This window comes from Dysidea avara, chromosome 1 (genome assembly GCF_963678975.1).
Source record: "Dysidea avara chromosome 1, odDysAvar1.4, whole genome shotgun sequence".
Taxonomy (NCBI): Eukaryota; Metazoa; Porifera; class Demospongiae; order Dictyoceratida; family Dysideidae; genus Dysidea; species Dysidea avara.
The window spans coordinates 30,464,197-30,480,752 of NC_089272.1; the positions used below are offsets into that span (position 1 = coordinate 30,464,197).

General features: G+C 38.2%; 1 protein-coding gene across 1 annotated transcript in view; it reads right to left on the reverse strand.

Moving 5' to 3' along the window:
• Window positions 1-16,556, reverse strand: part of LOC136261384 (adhesion G protein-coupled receptor L4-like) — a 200,593-nt gene that overhangs the window by 134,473 nt on the left and 49,564 nt on the right. The window contains exon 2 of the mRNA XM_066055389.1: window positions 9,040-9,089. Within this exon, the coding sequence (XP_065911461.1) occupies window positions 9,040-9,089 (50 nt within the window). The remainder of the gene's footprint in view (window positions 1-9,039; window positions 9,090-16,556) is intronic.

Here is a 16,556-nt window from a genome sequence, read left to right on the forward strand (position 1 = left end):
GACTGTTCTATTAGAGTATCTCGATCTCGCATTTCCTACACGTAGTTGCCTTTCGAATCATAACTCAGTGGTTTACAGTCCGATTCTTCTGTACTACTGCAAGTACTTACTATGATGATAAGTACAGCTACATACTGATTTTCAGTTCATTGCTCTAAGCGGTTTGCCTGGTAGACGTGAAAACGAACAGTTTTTTTATTCATAAACATCGATCGCGTAATTTTGACACAGGTTGGGTTTTGTGTCATATCTCCATGGTCTTTATCTCAATTCCTTTCAAACTACAAAAAGTCACTCGTACGATGGTTACTCCATCTACATATCAATTTTTAACTTATAAACCCCTTGTAGGTGTGACAGACCTTCAACCTTATTTTACGCAAATAATCGGTCATAACTCCGTGAATGTTCATTGGATTCCTACCGACGTTGGTACTGAGATTCGCATTAATTAGCCCTTAAGTGTGCCAAATTTCAGCCCGATTGGAGCACGCATTCGTGTCTTATAGCGGATTTTGCGAAATGAAGAAGAAAAAAACGAAGAAATTAAAACGAAATTTTGTTCGCCCGTACTGTATCTCGGAAATGGCTGGAGCGACTTTCTTCAAATTTGGTATGCAGACTCCCCTAGCTGGCCGGCACTTACATAGAAAATTTGGTTCCAATCGGATTAGGGATCACAGAACTACATAAGTGTGAAAATTACGTTTTCTTTCTTCCTGTTAATATACTCACGATGTGGTACGCCGGCTTCTTGTGTCGCATGACACACTACAGGGGCGGATACAGGGGGGATTCCAAGGGTTCCATGGAACCCCCCTTTTGAAAGAGCCTTTCTTACTCGAGATACTCTAATAGAGCAGTAACAGTAGTCTTTTGAGGAGCAGTGTAGCAAGTTATGTATCTAGATATAGATAAGGAAATATAGTTGGTAAGGGTATCTATGGTGAGGGGCAGCTGTTGTCAGCAGGTGATGACCTTTTGTTTTTTTTGGTCTTCAACTTACAGCTAGGCTGAAGTTGCAATTCCAAAATGGAACCCTCCTTTTTAATAGTCTGGATCCGCCCCTGCACTACCATGTGTGTTGATTATGCTTCTGCAAAAAATGCACTAAGAAATTGTTGATGGCTAGCTACGCTGCTTAAAAACAACTGAGCACAACAATGTATATCTAAGCAGTCTCCGTATAGTTACTTTTGCTTTTCAAGTGAAACGTCTCATTAGCTATGTCAGCAAAGTAAGTTGGTTCAAATTGCACATCAGAAACTCTTCAATCAAATCTGAAGTCTTAGCCCACTATGTGTTTCTAGTAATTCAGTGAACCTTAAGAAAAGTAATTATATAACTGTCTAAGTTTTGAGTCATCGATTGCTCCAGGCTAGTGTTTTATAGTGATCACATGGGAGTTGATCTTTTAACTAAGGACTTGTCAATGTAGGACCATACAGTTATTTATTTAGTCATGGAAATTTTGAAGTTTGAGTTTGCCAAATATTACCAGCTTTCCAGTCAGTGTGCCAGTATTCAGTGATAAGGAAATTTCACTAGAAGAGTTACTAGACTAGTCATTATAGAGGACTTCATTTGAATTCAGGTAGGAAAGTTAAAGCCGGCTATGACCTATTAGGCTAGTGGTTAATGCTTCATACTTTGGTTACCGGTAACGGATCGGAAGTATCTATATAATCAAGTACAAAACTAGTCAGAAACGTTTTAGTAATGTGGGAGAGTTAAGGGAATAGTATGAGTGCTGCATTAGCTAGACTCCCTGACTTTTCTATTAGAGTATTTCGATCTTTTGCTGTGCTTAAAAAATCAATGTCCTTGGTTTCTAGTGGGTCACGTGCACTTAAGCACCTGAAATATTAATAATAGCCCTTATAAACTGGGATTCCAGGTTTTCCATGCAGGCGGGTGACCAGAAACTAAGGTTCAGTGTTTGGACAGTTACTTTTTAAATGTAACTCGTTAATACATATTACATTATTATTTACAACTGAACTATTTAGTTACTGTTACATATTGCCCATATAATAAAGTAACTATAATAATATTTTATATTATATTATTTTGTGTCCACAGCCTTAAGCTGCATGTCATGTGTGAAATCACCACTTTATCACGTGACATGATTGCATTGTAGGACAGTGTGCAAATCTTGGTTATAAGCAAGAAGCTGGTGAATAAACTTCATTCAGTACACTTCGTTATGCCATAGTGGCTAGACGTTACTCAGTGAATCATTGATGAGATTACTGATGAGATTAGTAACTTCGTTACTTAAAGTAATAATATTACAAGGCCGTGCAAAGTTAATTATATGTTTCTGGTCCTACCAATTCCCCAAAATTGACCAGGTGACCAGGCTTGTTTTTTGCAACTTTTGATGTGATAGACTACATTTAACATATCCGTACATGGCATTATAGACAAAACAAACTTATGGTGTAAAGCTAGTGCATCTTTACAAGAAAAGATTGTTTACAAGATGTGAAAATTTCAGCAGATATAAAATATCACAAATTATTGTATGGTGATCACACAATTCATTCAGCAAAAAATGACTAGGAAGGAAACCAGAAACATATAATTAAGTTTTTGTGGCCTAATATTAGACTAGTTACAGTAACTTCATTACTTAGGTAATGCGTTACGTTTGCAAGTGAAGTAACTTGAGTTATATTACCTGTTTTTACAGCATATTCATTACATTACTTCATTACCACAAAAGTAATAATTATTAAATAATGCGTTACATATGTAACGTGTTACCCCCAACACTGCTAAGGTTTGACTTGGTATGACCTTACACCACTGATCATTACATCCTGTAAATGACAATTACTAGCTCTATTAACTTGTATGTTGCTTTGCCGGTGCATGGTAAGTTTTATGCAGAGTTCCTAAGATATGTAGATTACATCTGGTCAGTTAAATCTCACTCCTAAATAATTGTGAACCTTGGTATCTCTGTAAATAGCATCGGTCATTGTACTTCTTTCTTCGTATTTCTGGAAGTCAAAAAAGTTTTCGCAGCAAGGAATGTTGTTAGTACACTTACAAAACATTGGATGCCAAGAAACTGGTTAGTTCTTGGGAGGAAACTTGTATTGGGCACGATGACTTCAGAAAGGTACTCTATTCCTTTGACACTCACTCATGGTCACCATATCACTTCCACAAGCTGAGTATAACACTAGGTATACCATTGCTTTAGTCTTGGTGCTTTGCATGAGATACGTATCTGGTGCCCCAATGCTAATTTAGTCTCGTCAACACCGACTGTATTTTTCATTTGGTTGGTCTTTTTATCCCAACCAAATGACAAAAGAAAAATACAGTCTGTGTTGATGAGACTAGTGTTAATTGAGTTAATATGCATTAAGTCTGGCCAATTCATGATCACCTCTAGAAGCGAATTGACATGAAGCCAGACTGAATGCTCATTGCGATCAATCCAGATCAGGTGTGAAATTGTCTGATCCTACTTCGATGTACATTCAACTGTAGTGTGAAAAGGCCTTTACACAGTAGGAATAACCAGCAAAATTATTCATGTTGAAGAATTTTCTAAGGCTGTATAACCAGGTTGTAAAAGAATGTTATTCTACACAATCTGAGCACGGTTACATAGACACTATAGAAAAACATGATATAATAGGGCAATAAATATTTTTGTGTATATATATATCTAATCAAAAACAGCCAAGCTGTAAAAAAAAGGAGTGCGGCCCTTGAAAAGGCTATGGTGAAAAAAGATGTGAAATCCAAGGTGGCGGCCAAGAAATGGCTGTGATGGTAGGTTAATGGTAAAAATTTTAATAACGATAATTCAGGTGAATTTTGTGCCACTTGGTCAATTGGCACAAATTCACCTGAATTATCGTTATTAAAATTTTTACCATTAACCTACCATCACAGCCATTTCTTGGCCGCCACCTTGGATTTCACATCTTTTTTCACCATAGCCTTTTCAAGGGCCGCACTCCTCTTTTTACAGCTTGGCTGTTTTTGATTAGATTTCACTTCTTTTTGTATTTGTATACCCCAAAGCCGGCCTATGGCCAGCTTTGGGGCTTTTTAACCTATATATTTTTCTTTACCACAGGAAAAAGAAAAAGATGAAGCAGATTTTATAAACACTTTAACTCATTCTGATTTTATCAGTAAATGTACAAATTATATATATAATGCATATATCAAGAGTTCATAATATAAAAAGAGAGCATATATTTATTACATGTCAATTAATCCCCACAGGATAATTTGCAGCTGATCTCTCTACTGGGTGACTTGAAATGTAGCTTTAATTTCTACAGGGTGATCTGCTTGTACGTAGATGAACTCTTTACAGGATTCTCTCTACAGGGTGACTTGACTCTAGCTGAACTCTCTGCAGGGTTATCTGTTTGTAGTTGAATTCTCTACAGGGTGATTTGTTTGCAGCTGAACTCTCTACAAGGTAACTTCTACTAGCTGATCTGTCTACAGGGTGACTTGTTTCTAGCTGGTCTCTCTACAGGATGATTTGTTTGTAGCTGAATTCTCTACAGGGTGATGTGTTTGCAGCTGAACTCTCTACATGGTGGTTTCTTTGTAGCTGAACTCTCTAAAAGGTGACTTCTTCTAGCTGAACTCTCTACAGTGTGATCTTTTCATAGCTGAACTCTCTACAGGATGATTTGTTTGTAGCTGAACTCTCTACATGATGCTTTATTTGTAGCTGAACTCTCTACAGGGTGATTTGTTTGTAGCTGAACTCCCTACAAGGTAACTTCTTCTAGCTGATCTATATACAGGGCGATTTATTTGTAGCTGAGTTCTCTACAGGGTGTTTGTTTGCAGCTGAATTCTCTACATGGTGGTTTCTTTATAGCTGAACTCTACAAGGTGACTTCTTCTAGCTGATCTCTCTACAGGGTGATTTGCTTGTAGCTGAACTCTCTACAGGTGATTTGTTTGTAGCTGAACTCTCTACAAGGTGATACTTCTAGGTGATCTCTCTACAGGATGACTTGTTTCTAACTGAACTCTCAACAGGGTGATCTGTTCATAGCTGAACTTTCTACTGGGTGATTTGTTAGTAGCTAAATTCTCTACATGGCGGTTTCTTTGTAGCTGAACTCTCTACAAGATAACTTATACTACCTGATCTCTCTACAGTGTGACTTGTTTCCAGCTGATCTGTGATTTGTTTGTATCTGAACTCTGTACAGGCTGATTTGTTTGCAGCTGAACTCTCTACATGGCGGTTTCTTTGTAGCTGAACTCTCTACATGGTGACTTCTTCTAGATGATCTCTCTACAGGGTGACTTGTTTCTAGCTGAACTCTCTACAGGTGATGTGTTTGCAGCTGAACTCTCTACATGGTGGTTTCTTTGTAGCTGAACTCTCTACATGGTGGTTTCTTTGTAGCTGAACTCTCTAAAAGGTAACTTCTTCTAGCTGATCTTTCTACAGGGTGACTTGTTTGTAGCTGAATTCTCTACAGGATGATTTATTTGCAGCTGAACTCTCTACAAGGTGACTTCTTCTAGCTGAACTCTCTACAGAGTGATTGATTTATTTTGCAGCTGAACTCTCTACATGGTGGTTGCTTTGTAGCTGAACTTTCTAAAAGGTGACTTCTTCTAGCTGAACTCTCTACAGGGTGATCTTTTCATAGCTGAACCCTCTACAGGATGATTTCTTTGTAGCTGAACTCTCTACATGATGATTTCTTTGTAGCTGAACTCTCTACAGGGTGATTTGTTTGTAGCTGAAATCCCTACAAGGTAACTTCTTCTAGCTGATCTATCTACATGGTGATTTGTTTGTAGCTGAGTTCTCTACAGGGTGTTTGTTTGCGGCTGAACTCTCTACATGGTAGTTTCTTTGTAGCTGAACTCTCTACAATGTGAGTGACTTCTTCTAGCTGAACTCTCTACAGGATGACTTGTTTCTAGCTGATCTCTCTACAGGGTGACTTGTTTCTAGCTGAACTCTCTACAGGGGATTTGTTTGCAGCTGAACTCTCTACATGGTGGTTTCTTTATAGCTGAACTCTCTACAAGGTGACTTCTTCTAGCTGATACAGGGTGACTTGTTTCTAGATGAACTCTCTACAGGGTGACTTGCATGTAGCTGAATTGTCTATCAGATTAACTGTTTGTAGTTGAATTCCGTACAGAATATCCTGCAATGTAATATAATTCTGTAATGGAGTAAGTTATAAACGTAGCTGAATGCTCTATTAGGGTGACTGTTCTATTAGACTATCTCGATCTCGCATTTGCTACACGTAGTTGCCTTTCGAATCATAACTCAGTGGTTTGTAATCCGATTCTTCTGTACTACTGCAAGAAATTTCTATGATGATTATTCCAGCTACACACTCATTTTCAGCTCATTGCTTTAAGCGGTTTGCCTGGTAGATGTGAAAACTAATAGTTTGTTTATTCATAAAAATCGATCGCGTAATTTTGACACAGGTTGGGTTTTTTGTCATATCTCCATGGTCTTTATCTCAATTCCTTTCAAACCACACAAAGGCACTCCTACGATGGTTGCTCCATCTACATAGAAATTTTCAACTGATTCCTCAAAGGAGTTTACCCTGTAGGCGTGACAGACCTTCGACCTTATTTTACGCAAATAATCGGTAATAACTCCGTGAATGTTCATCGGATTCCTACCAAAGTTGGTACAGAGATCCGCCTTAATGAGCCCGTCAAGTGTGCCAAATTTCAGCCCTATCCGAGTACGCATTCGTATTTTATGTAAATATTTTAATAGCGACAATTCAGGTGAATTTGGTGGCGCTTGGTCTTGGCACAAAATTCACTTGAATTGTCATTATTAAAATTTTTACCATTGACCTACCATCACAGCCATTTCTTGGCCGCCACCTTGGATTTCACATCTTTTTTCACCATAGCCTGTCTGAGGGCCGCGCTTTTTTTACAACTTGGCTGTTTTGGATTAGATTTCATTTCTTTTTGTATTTGTATAGCCCAAAGCCAGCCTATGGCCGGCTTTAGGGCTTTTTTTAGCCTATCATTTTTTCTTTACCACAGGAAGAAGAAAAGATGAAGCAGGGTGATTTCTTTGTAGCTGACCTCTCTACAAGGTTATCCTTCTAGCTGATCTCTCTACCGGATGACTTGTTTCTAGCTGATCTCTCTAAAGGGTGACTTGTTTGTAGCTGAATGCTCTACAGGGTGGTAGGTTTGTAGCTGAATTTTCTACAGGGCGATTTGTTTGCAGCTGAACTCTCTACATGGTAGTTTCTTTGTAGCTGAACTATCTACAATGTAACTTCTTCTAGCTGAACTCTCTACAGGGTGACTTGTTTCTAGCTGATCTCTCTACAGGGTGACTTGTTTTTAGCTGAACTCTCTACAGGGTGATTTGTTTGTAGCTGAACTCTCTACAAGGTAACTTCTTCTAGCTGATCTTTCTACATGGTGATTTGTTTGTAGCTGAATTCTCTACAGGGTGACTTGTTTCTAACTGATCTCTGTACAGGGTGACTTGTTCCTAGCTGAACTCTCTACAGGTTATTTGTTTGCAGCTGAACTCTCTTACATGCATGGTGGTTTCTTTGTAGCTGAACTCTCTACAAGGTGACTTCTTCTAGCTGATCTCTCTACAAGATGACTTATTTCTAACTGAACTCTCTACAGTGTGATCTGTTCATAGCGGAACTTTCTACTGGGTGATTTGTTTGCAGCTGAACTCTTTGCATGATTGTTTCTTTGTAACTGAACTCTCTACAAAGTAACTTCTTCTAACTGATCTCTCTACAGGGCAATTTGATTGAGCTGAACTCTCTACATGATGGATTCTTTGTAGCTGAACTCTCTATTAGGTACCTTCTTCTGGCTGATTTGACTACAGGGTGACTTGTTTGTAGCTGAATTCCCTACAGAATAACTTGCAATGTAATATAATTGAGTAAATTATAAATGCAGCTGAATGCTTTATTAGGGTGACTGTTCTATTAGAGTATCTCGATCTCGCATTTGCTACACGTAGTTGCCTTTCGAATCATAACTCAGTGATTTGTATTCCGATTCTTCTGTACTACTGCAATGACTTTCTATGATGATTATTCCAGCTACATACTGATTTTCAGCGCATTGCTCTAAGCGGTTTGCCTGATAGACACGAAAACTAATAGTATTTTTATTCATAAAAATCGATCGCGTAATTTTGACACAGGTCGGGTTTTGTGTCATATCTCCGTGGTCTTTATCCCGATTCCTTTCAAACCACAAAAAGGCACTCCTACGATGGTTGCTCCATCTACATAGCAATTTTCAACTGATTTCTCAAAGGAGTTTACCCTGTAGGCGTGACAGACCTTCGACCTTATTTTACGCAAATAATCGGTCATAACTCCGTGAATGTTCATCGGATTCCTACCAAAGTTGGTACAGAGATCCACCTTAATGAGCCCTTTAGTGTGCCAAATTTCAGCCCGATCCGAGCACGCATTCGTGTTTTATGGCGGATTTTGCGAAGTGTGCGAAATGAAGAAGTAGAAGAAGAAAAAAAACGAAGAAATTAAAACGAAATTTTGTTCGCTCGTATCTCCGAAATGGCTGGAGCGATTTTCTTCACATTTGGTGTGTAGACTCCCCTTGCTGGCCGGCATCTCTCTAGCAAATTTGGTTCCAATCGGACAAGGGATCACAGAGCTACATAGGTGTGAAAATTGCGTTTTCTTTCTTCCTGTTAATATACTCACGGGTGGCACGCCGGCTTCTTGGGCCGCACGACACACTACCGTGTGTCTTGTTATAGAAAGCTATTAATTTCTATTCAGAATAACTGAAACAAACCCATTAACAAACATCCAAACAATTGATGTTCACAATACTAGCTATAAGTCCAACAGAATTTGCATGGTTAGCCTATCTACCAAAATGATGCAGATAGTACTATTTTCAGTACTTTTATATGTTTTTACCATATTACAATATTTTTAGCCTAAGGAATGTACAATATAATCAAGTACCTGTACCACACATTCAACAAATTCTTAGTCCACGTACCAGAACCAATTCCAAAGAAAATCAAGTAAACACAGCAGAAGAAAACGCTCCTGAAAGTAGATAAACATCACATGTATTACAGTACTTCTACAAATAGAGATGCATAGTACATCATGATTGAATTCTAGATTACACTGTGCATATAAAATGATAATGTTTTGAGGTATCTTAATCGTAAAAAAACAAAGCATCTACGTACTGTATGTACAGTAACTGAGTCTATGGTGAGCCAAATACGTAGTTTAATTCCCAATAAATGTGGCAGTGCTATTCACACAAACACAAGAAACTATAGTAAGTACACTGTATTTGCCTTAGCTTGTAAACCACCAAAACTAAATACTGCTTATACAAAATATAATTCAGTTTAGAAAATTTAAGATGGTGGTTACTGTACCTGGAAGTTGTAGTTTTAAAACCATTCCAAAACAAAACCATATGTCCTGCCACAAAAATTCATTGTTACATCATGTGATCAGTGTTAAGAATGTAGGAAGCTAAGTAAGATAACTATGTACATGTTGCAATGAGATAATTAATTTTGTGGTGGAAGTCTTACCGGAACAGTTGATAGTCAAGAACAATATCGTATTGTATAGTAGGGACAACAAAGGAGTAGGTGTGGCCCACGGGATAACATCACCCAAAAACCACCCTCAATTTTCCCTGATGACAATGAGGTAGTATTGGGTAGGTAAAACTAAGCCCAAACAAGTTTTCAGATCGACCCGAAACGCTTTCAACAACTTGCTACATATTGTTTTTTTATTTTAATTATTCAATGGAATTTTCTAGTGACTGACTGAGTAATTGACTGACTGATGCCTTCAGGCTTCAGACAAACATAACTCAATAATGGCTAAGGTTTCGGGCTTGATTTTTTCACTGTTTGACGTAACTTCGGCCTGACAGGTGCCTTTTGGCATACCGCAGTATGTACAGTACATTCTTCATAACCTTACCAGTATCCTACTTTGTGTCCCATTCATCTTTGCTGACAGCAAAAAGTGTCGATTTGGTGGTAGCACATGATGGCTTCCTGTCATAACGGAAATCGTACATATTTGTTATAGTGACTATTTTGATAGCAGAGGTGCTTTTCAAACAGTCCTTGATTCGAAATGCTGCTTAACACATTGAACATAGCTAACAACGAAGCGTAATGGATACTTCACTTTTCAGATGATAATTGGGGCGTGCGGCACCATTTCAGATGCTGTATAGACGGGTTCACCAGTCATAATAATTATTTTCAAAAAAAGTTAACAAACAAGTACAGTATACAAAAAAAATTGGAAATTTGAACTAGAGTAGGAACGTTTAGCATAGTGTATCATAAAAGTATCAAGGCTCTTGTGCGTAAGCTGTAGGACTAGTTCTAGTATAAAGGGAAAAACTGTAACTCATGTTCTTTAGCAGTTGGGTTTGGACTAAACTGTGTACTAGTGTTACGTAGCTTATATCCAGTAAAAATGTACAGAACATTTGCTATAACCATTTGTAAGCTATAGAATAAATTAAATTTCATAGGAAGCCATATAAGCTAACTGTACAGAGCACCCTTAATATTGTGCACTACTTCAGCTTGTTTCAAAACATTTTATCAATGTGCTATGGTCCCTACTATAGCTCAAAATTCCAAATTTTCTGTGTACTTGTACGCATTAGAATAATGGACCTTATTCGCAATTATGTCACAACATAAAAATGGCGGTGATAGTAGGGGACTTTGTACACAGTGGTATTAGGAGAGATGGCGTTTAGGTATGATAATGTTTATATACAGCAACAAGGGGGAATTTAAGGTGAGGCATACATACTTACGTTCTAGGGACACGTCTATAGATTTTGGGAATAGTAGGTAGTGGAAAGAATCAGGGAATATTCTGGAAAAATCGGATGAGTTCTAGGAATAATTAGTGCAAAATTGTAAGTTTATCTTGTAGTATGATACAAAAATCTTTTGATGCAAAAATCTTTTGAACGCAACACTGAAACAGTGCAAGCATAAAAACAGTTGAAAAGATCGAGATACTATAATCTACTGTAATCCAAAACAGCCAAGCAAGCGGCACAAAATTCACCTGAATTGTCGTTATTAAAATTTTTATATTAACCTACTAGGCCTGCGCCGATTATGCCAGCGTAATTTGGGGCATAATAGGAAGCCAAAAGCACCAGCATAATGCCAGCATATTAGGCAAAAATTTTGTGCATTGATTATGTGAGAAGCTGAAACTCTGTCTATTTTGCATGATGTAGAATGGGATAGTGTGCAAACATGGTAAAAATCAGATTTACAGCTACGTTGTGAAGAAAAGGTTTAAGGAAGAAAATCCATCCCTCCTGGAGGAAGACTGAGTGTGGCCCAGACTAGACATTGGGTGACCTGCAGTTCGAATCCTGGGGTTGGAGGGATTTTTTTCCTTACTTTGGCCCCTTTTCTGTTACACCTTTCCAGCTATAAGTCATTAAGTCTAAGTCCTTGAAGTTAGGTTAGGTAATCCTAAGGCTGCAGCACATGTTGCTGTAGACCTTCAGTGCTGGTCACTGTAAAGTGTTAATAATAATAATAAAAAAAAGTAGTTGAAGATCGATATACTCTAATAGAACAGTCACCGCATAATGAAATATCCTAATAGAACGCTCACAGATGCATTAGGTACTCTAATAGAGCAGTCAAGACACAATTTTATATGAGCATATTTGGAGCATATAATTGGAGCATAATAGGGGAAATTTTGGAACAATGCTCAAAAGCATAATAGGCAATTTCAAAAGCATAATAGGCTCAGGCCTATAACCTACCACCACAGCCATTTCTTGGCCACCACCTTGGATTTCACATCTTTTTCCCCATAGCCTTTCTGAGGGCTTCCCTCTTTTTTACAGCTTGGCTGTTTTGGATTAGATTTCAGTATTTGTATACCCCAAAGTCGGCCTTTGGCCAGCTTTAGGACTTTTAACCTATCTTTTTTTTACCACAGGAAGAAGAAAAAGATGAAACAGATTTTAAATACTTTAACTAATTCAGATTTTAACAGTAAATGTACATATATATATAATACATACATTTATTACTTGTCAATTATTTCCTATGGATAGCTTGTTTGCAGCTGATCTCTCTACTGGGTGACATAAAATATAGCTACAGGGTGACTTGTTTCTAGCTAAACTCTCTACAGGGTTATCTGTTTGTAGTTGAACTCTCTACAGGGTGATTTGTTTGAAACTGAACTCTGTACAGGGTGATTTTGTTTGTAGCTAAACTCTCTACAAGGTCATTTGTTTCTTATTGATCTCTCTACAGGGTTACTTTGTCTGGCTTATCTCTCTAAGGGGTGATTTGTTTTTGTAGCTGAACTCTCTACATGGTGATCCTTCTAGCTGATCTCTCTACAGGATTACCTGTTTGTAGCTGAACTATCAGCAGGGTGATTTGTTTTTAGCTGAATTCTCTACAAGGTGATCATTCTAGCTGATCTCTGTACAGGATGACTTGTTTCTAGCTGAACTCTCTACAGGGTGATTTGTTTGTAGCTGAACTCTCTCTATAGGGTGATTTGTTGTAGCTGAACTCTCTACAAGGTAACTTCTTCTAGCTGATCTTTCTACAGATCAATTGTTTGTAGCTGAATTCTCTACAGGGTGATTTTTTTTTGCAGCTGAACTCTCCACATGGTAGTTAGTTTCTTTGTAGCTGAACTCTCTACAATGTGACTTCTTCTAGCTGAACTCTCTACAGGGTGTCTTGTTTCTAGCTGATTTCTCTACATGGTGATTTGTTTCTAGCTGAACTATCTACAGGTAATTTGTTGCAGCTGAACTCTCTACATGCTGGTTTCTTCGTAGCTGAATTCTCTACAAGGTGACTTTTTCTAGCTGATCTCTCTACAGGATGACTTGTTTCTAACTGAACTCTCTACAGGGTGATCTGTTTATAGCTGAACTTTCTATGGGGTGATCTGTTTGCAGCTGAACTCTCTACACGGTGGTTTCTTTGTAGCTGAACTCTCTACAAGGTGACTTCTTCTAGCTGAACTCTCTACAGCTTGATCTTTTCATAGCTGACACTCTCTACAGGGTGATTTATTTGTAGCTGAACTCTCTACATGATGGTTTCTTTGTAGCTGAAGTCTTAACAAGGTACCTTCTTCTAGCTGATCTCTCTACAAGGTGACTTGTTTGTAGCTAAATTCTCTGCAGTTGCAGCCGAACTCTCTACTACATGATGGTTTCTTTGTAGGTGAACTCTCAACAAGGTAACTTCTTCTAACTGACCTTTCTACATAGCGATTAGTTTATAGCTGAATTTTCTACAGGGTGATTTGTTTGCAGCTGAACTATCTACAAGGTAACTTCTAGCTGATCTCTCTACATGGTGGTTTCTTTGTAGCTGGACTCCCTACAAAGTGACCTCTTCTAACTCTCTACAGGGAGATCTTTTCATAGCTGAAACTCTCAACAGGGTGATTTGTTTACAGCTAAACTCTCTACATGATGGTTTCTTTGTAACTGAACTCTCTACAGGGTGACTTCTTCTAGCTGATCTCTCTACAGGGTGATCTGTTTGCAGCTGAACTCTCTACATGGTGGTTTCTTTGTAACTAAACTCTCTATACAAGGTGACTTCTTCTAGCTGATTTCTCTACAGAGTGATTTGTTTGTAGCTGAACTCTCTACAGGATGACTTGTTTCTAGCTGAACTCTCTACACGGTGATCTGTTTGTAACTGATCTCTGTACAGAGTGATTTGTTTGTAGCTGAACTCTCTACATGTAAGTTTGTTTATAGCTGAACTCTTTCTACAAGGTGACTTCTAGCTGATATCTCTACAAGGTGATTTGTTTGCAACCGATCTCTCTACATGATGGTTTCTTTGTAGCTGAACTCTCTACAAGGTGACTTCTTCTGGCTGATCTCTCTACAGGGTGACTTGTTTCTAGGTGAACTCTCTACAGGTTGACTTGCCTGTAGCTGAATTGTATATCAGATTAACTGTTTGTAGCTGAATTCCTCACAGAATAGCTTGCAATGTAATATAATTCTATAATGGAGTAATTTATAAACATAGCTGAATGCTCTATTAGGGTGGCTATTTTATTAGAGTATCTCAATCTCGCATTTGCTCAGGGGCGTAGCCAAGGGTGGGCACAGGCGGGCATTTGCCCATCCATCACAGTGTCTTGCCCAACCATCACAGTTTCTTGCCCAACCATCACAAACTTTTGCCTAACCATCACAAACTTTTGCCTAACCATCACAAACTTTTGCCTAACCATCACAAGTAGCTTAAGATCCACGCGAGGATTCACACAACACGCAAAACAACCCTACTTTAATACTGTAAAGCATAAACGTGTACCTCATTTGTTGAACCATGACTTTGTTGTAATATGACATAATACATGTGTGTATTACTGTGTAGCTATGTAATCAGACAGGTTGTCTCTGTAAATTACCACATAATGTAGTTAAGGTTTTGAATTAGTTTTGTAATTGTATTCACATGCTTCTAGAAGTTTCTGGACCTGTACAGAACTTTTCTGTGGTTTTGTAGGTATAAAAGCAGTTGTAACTTTTAATACTTTAGAGTAGAATTGAGTAGCTGTACACTGTGTGACACTGTTTATTGAGTTGCTGATTAAAAGCTATTTTGTAGTCAATTGTCAGGTTAATTTGCGAATCTGCTAACAGGTTATGGGCCCAGACACCTGGAGTTGTTAACTGATCTGACATTGGAAGAGCGAAGTGGTTAAACTTTTATAGCAACTGAGTATTGTAGCTAAGTGTTTGAGCTTTAAGTAATCGACAGGAGTTACTGGCATACGTAACTGGTTTAATTCATTGGTATCGAGTGCTGTATTAGCTGATATAAAATAGGCTGGAAATGGCAGGATCAGCGATAGATGAAAAGTGGTCAATTGAGAAACTTGACAGCTCAAACTGGACTACATGGAAATTTCAAATGCGTCACTTGCTACTCGCGAAGGGGCTCTGGGGGCATGTGGATGGTACTGAGGTACTAGCTGAGGATGCAAACGCTCAGGCACAGGCTGAATTTCGTAAAAAATCTCAGAGAGTATTTCCACAATAGTTTTAGCCGTCAGTACGTCACAGCTGTACCTGATCACATCATGTGAGCAACCTAAAGATGCGTGGGATGTTTTGAAAAAGTATTTCGAGCGAGATACCCTAGCAAATAAACTGTTTTTGAAGAAGCGATACTTTCGAACTGAAATGAAGGAGGGTACCTCGATGGAATCCCACCTGAAGCATATGAAAGAGCTTACCGACAAGCTGGTAGCAATTGATGCTCCCATTACTGAGGAAGATCAGGTAGTTACCTTGTTAGGTAGTTTGCCCCAGAGCTATTCTACTCTCGTAACAGCCCTTGAAGCTCGAGTAGACGACATCAAGTTAGATTTCGTCCAGCAGGCATTAATACACGAAGAGCTGAAGTTGAAAGGGCAGAACAACAGTGAAGAGCAGGGTGATTCTGCATTAATCGGTAAATTCAAGAAGACAGTCAAGCCACAGAATTTGAGGTGCTACTGTTCTATACCATATGCGTATTTTGTACCATACGCGTATGGTACATACCATATGCGTATACGCGTACGGTACAACCATACGCGTATGGTACGGAAAATCGTACCATCTGAGTATAGCTAACCTGGTATGCGTATAATATCAAGCAGAAGGTTTTTGCACTGCCGTACCTATTGACTACGCCTGATGGCACTCTGCTGTTCGGGGAAGAGGGAGGGGGGAGGAGCTAGTCTTTCTGTTCAGTGAAGATCGAGATACTCTAATAGAGCAATCATATTATTATATAATTGCAAGACCTCGCACAACGAGTATAAATGCAATATTCAAATCAAAATATATAGCTACAGCTAACTAATTACAATTTTACAGTTCATTTATAAGAAGGTTGTTAAACACGGTGATAGATGAAGCTTCAAAAGTCTCTGGTTGCAAGTTGTTCCATATAGCAGTGGAAGAAAAGAAGCTGAATTTATATGTGTCAATTCTAGTGAATGGGAGGGTGAGTTGATCTGATTACTGCGATTAAGATATAATTTACTTTACCGCATGATACAAACCTATTTAAAATAAAGCATTCCTTAAAATAAAAGAATAACATGATATCTCGCATGACTATATATAAGTGATGAAACTGATATGACATCTTGATTTAGGACAATATATGATAAAACCAATCATGAATTCATCACAGTGTTGGCAGATCCAGTCTTGAATTGTGTTAAGTCCTGCTGATCTGGTAGGATCTGATGAAATTCTACATTGTCAAAACTAATAAAGGTCAATCATCTGGGTTGGAAGCTTTACGAAAAACATGATAACACCTAGCTGCATACAGTATAAGTCTGAAAAGTATAATCAAAGGAAGGGGATTAAATATAATATGTCTTGATTTATACGTAGTCATTGGTGTATATCTAGCTATAACAATGTATCTCGTTGTCTGTTTAACATTTCATTTCATCAAA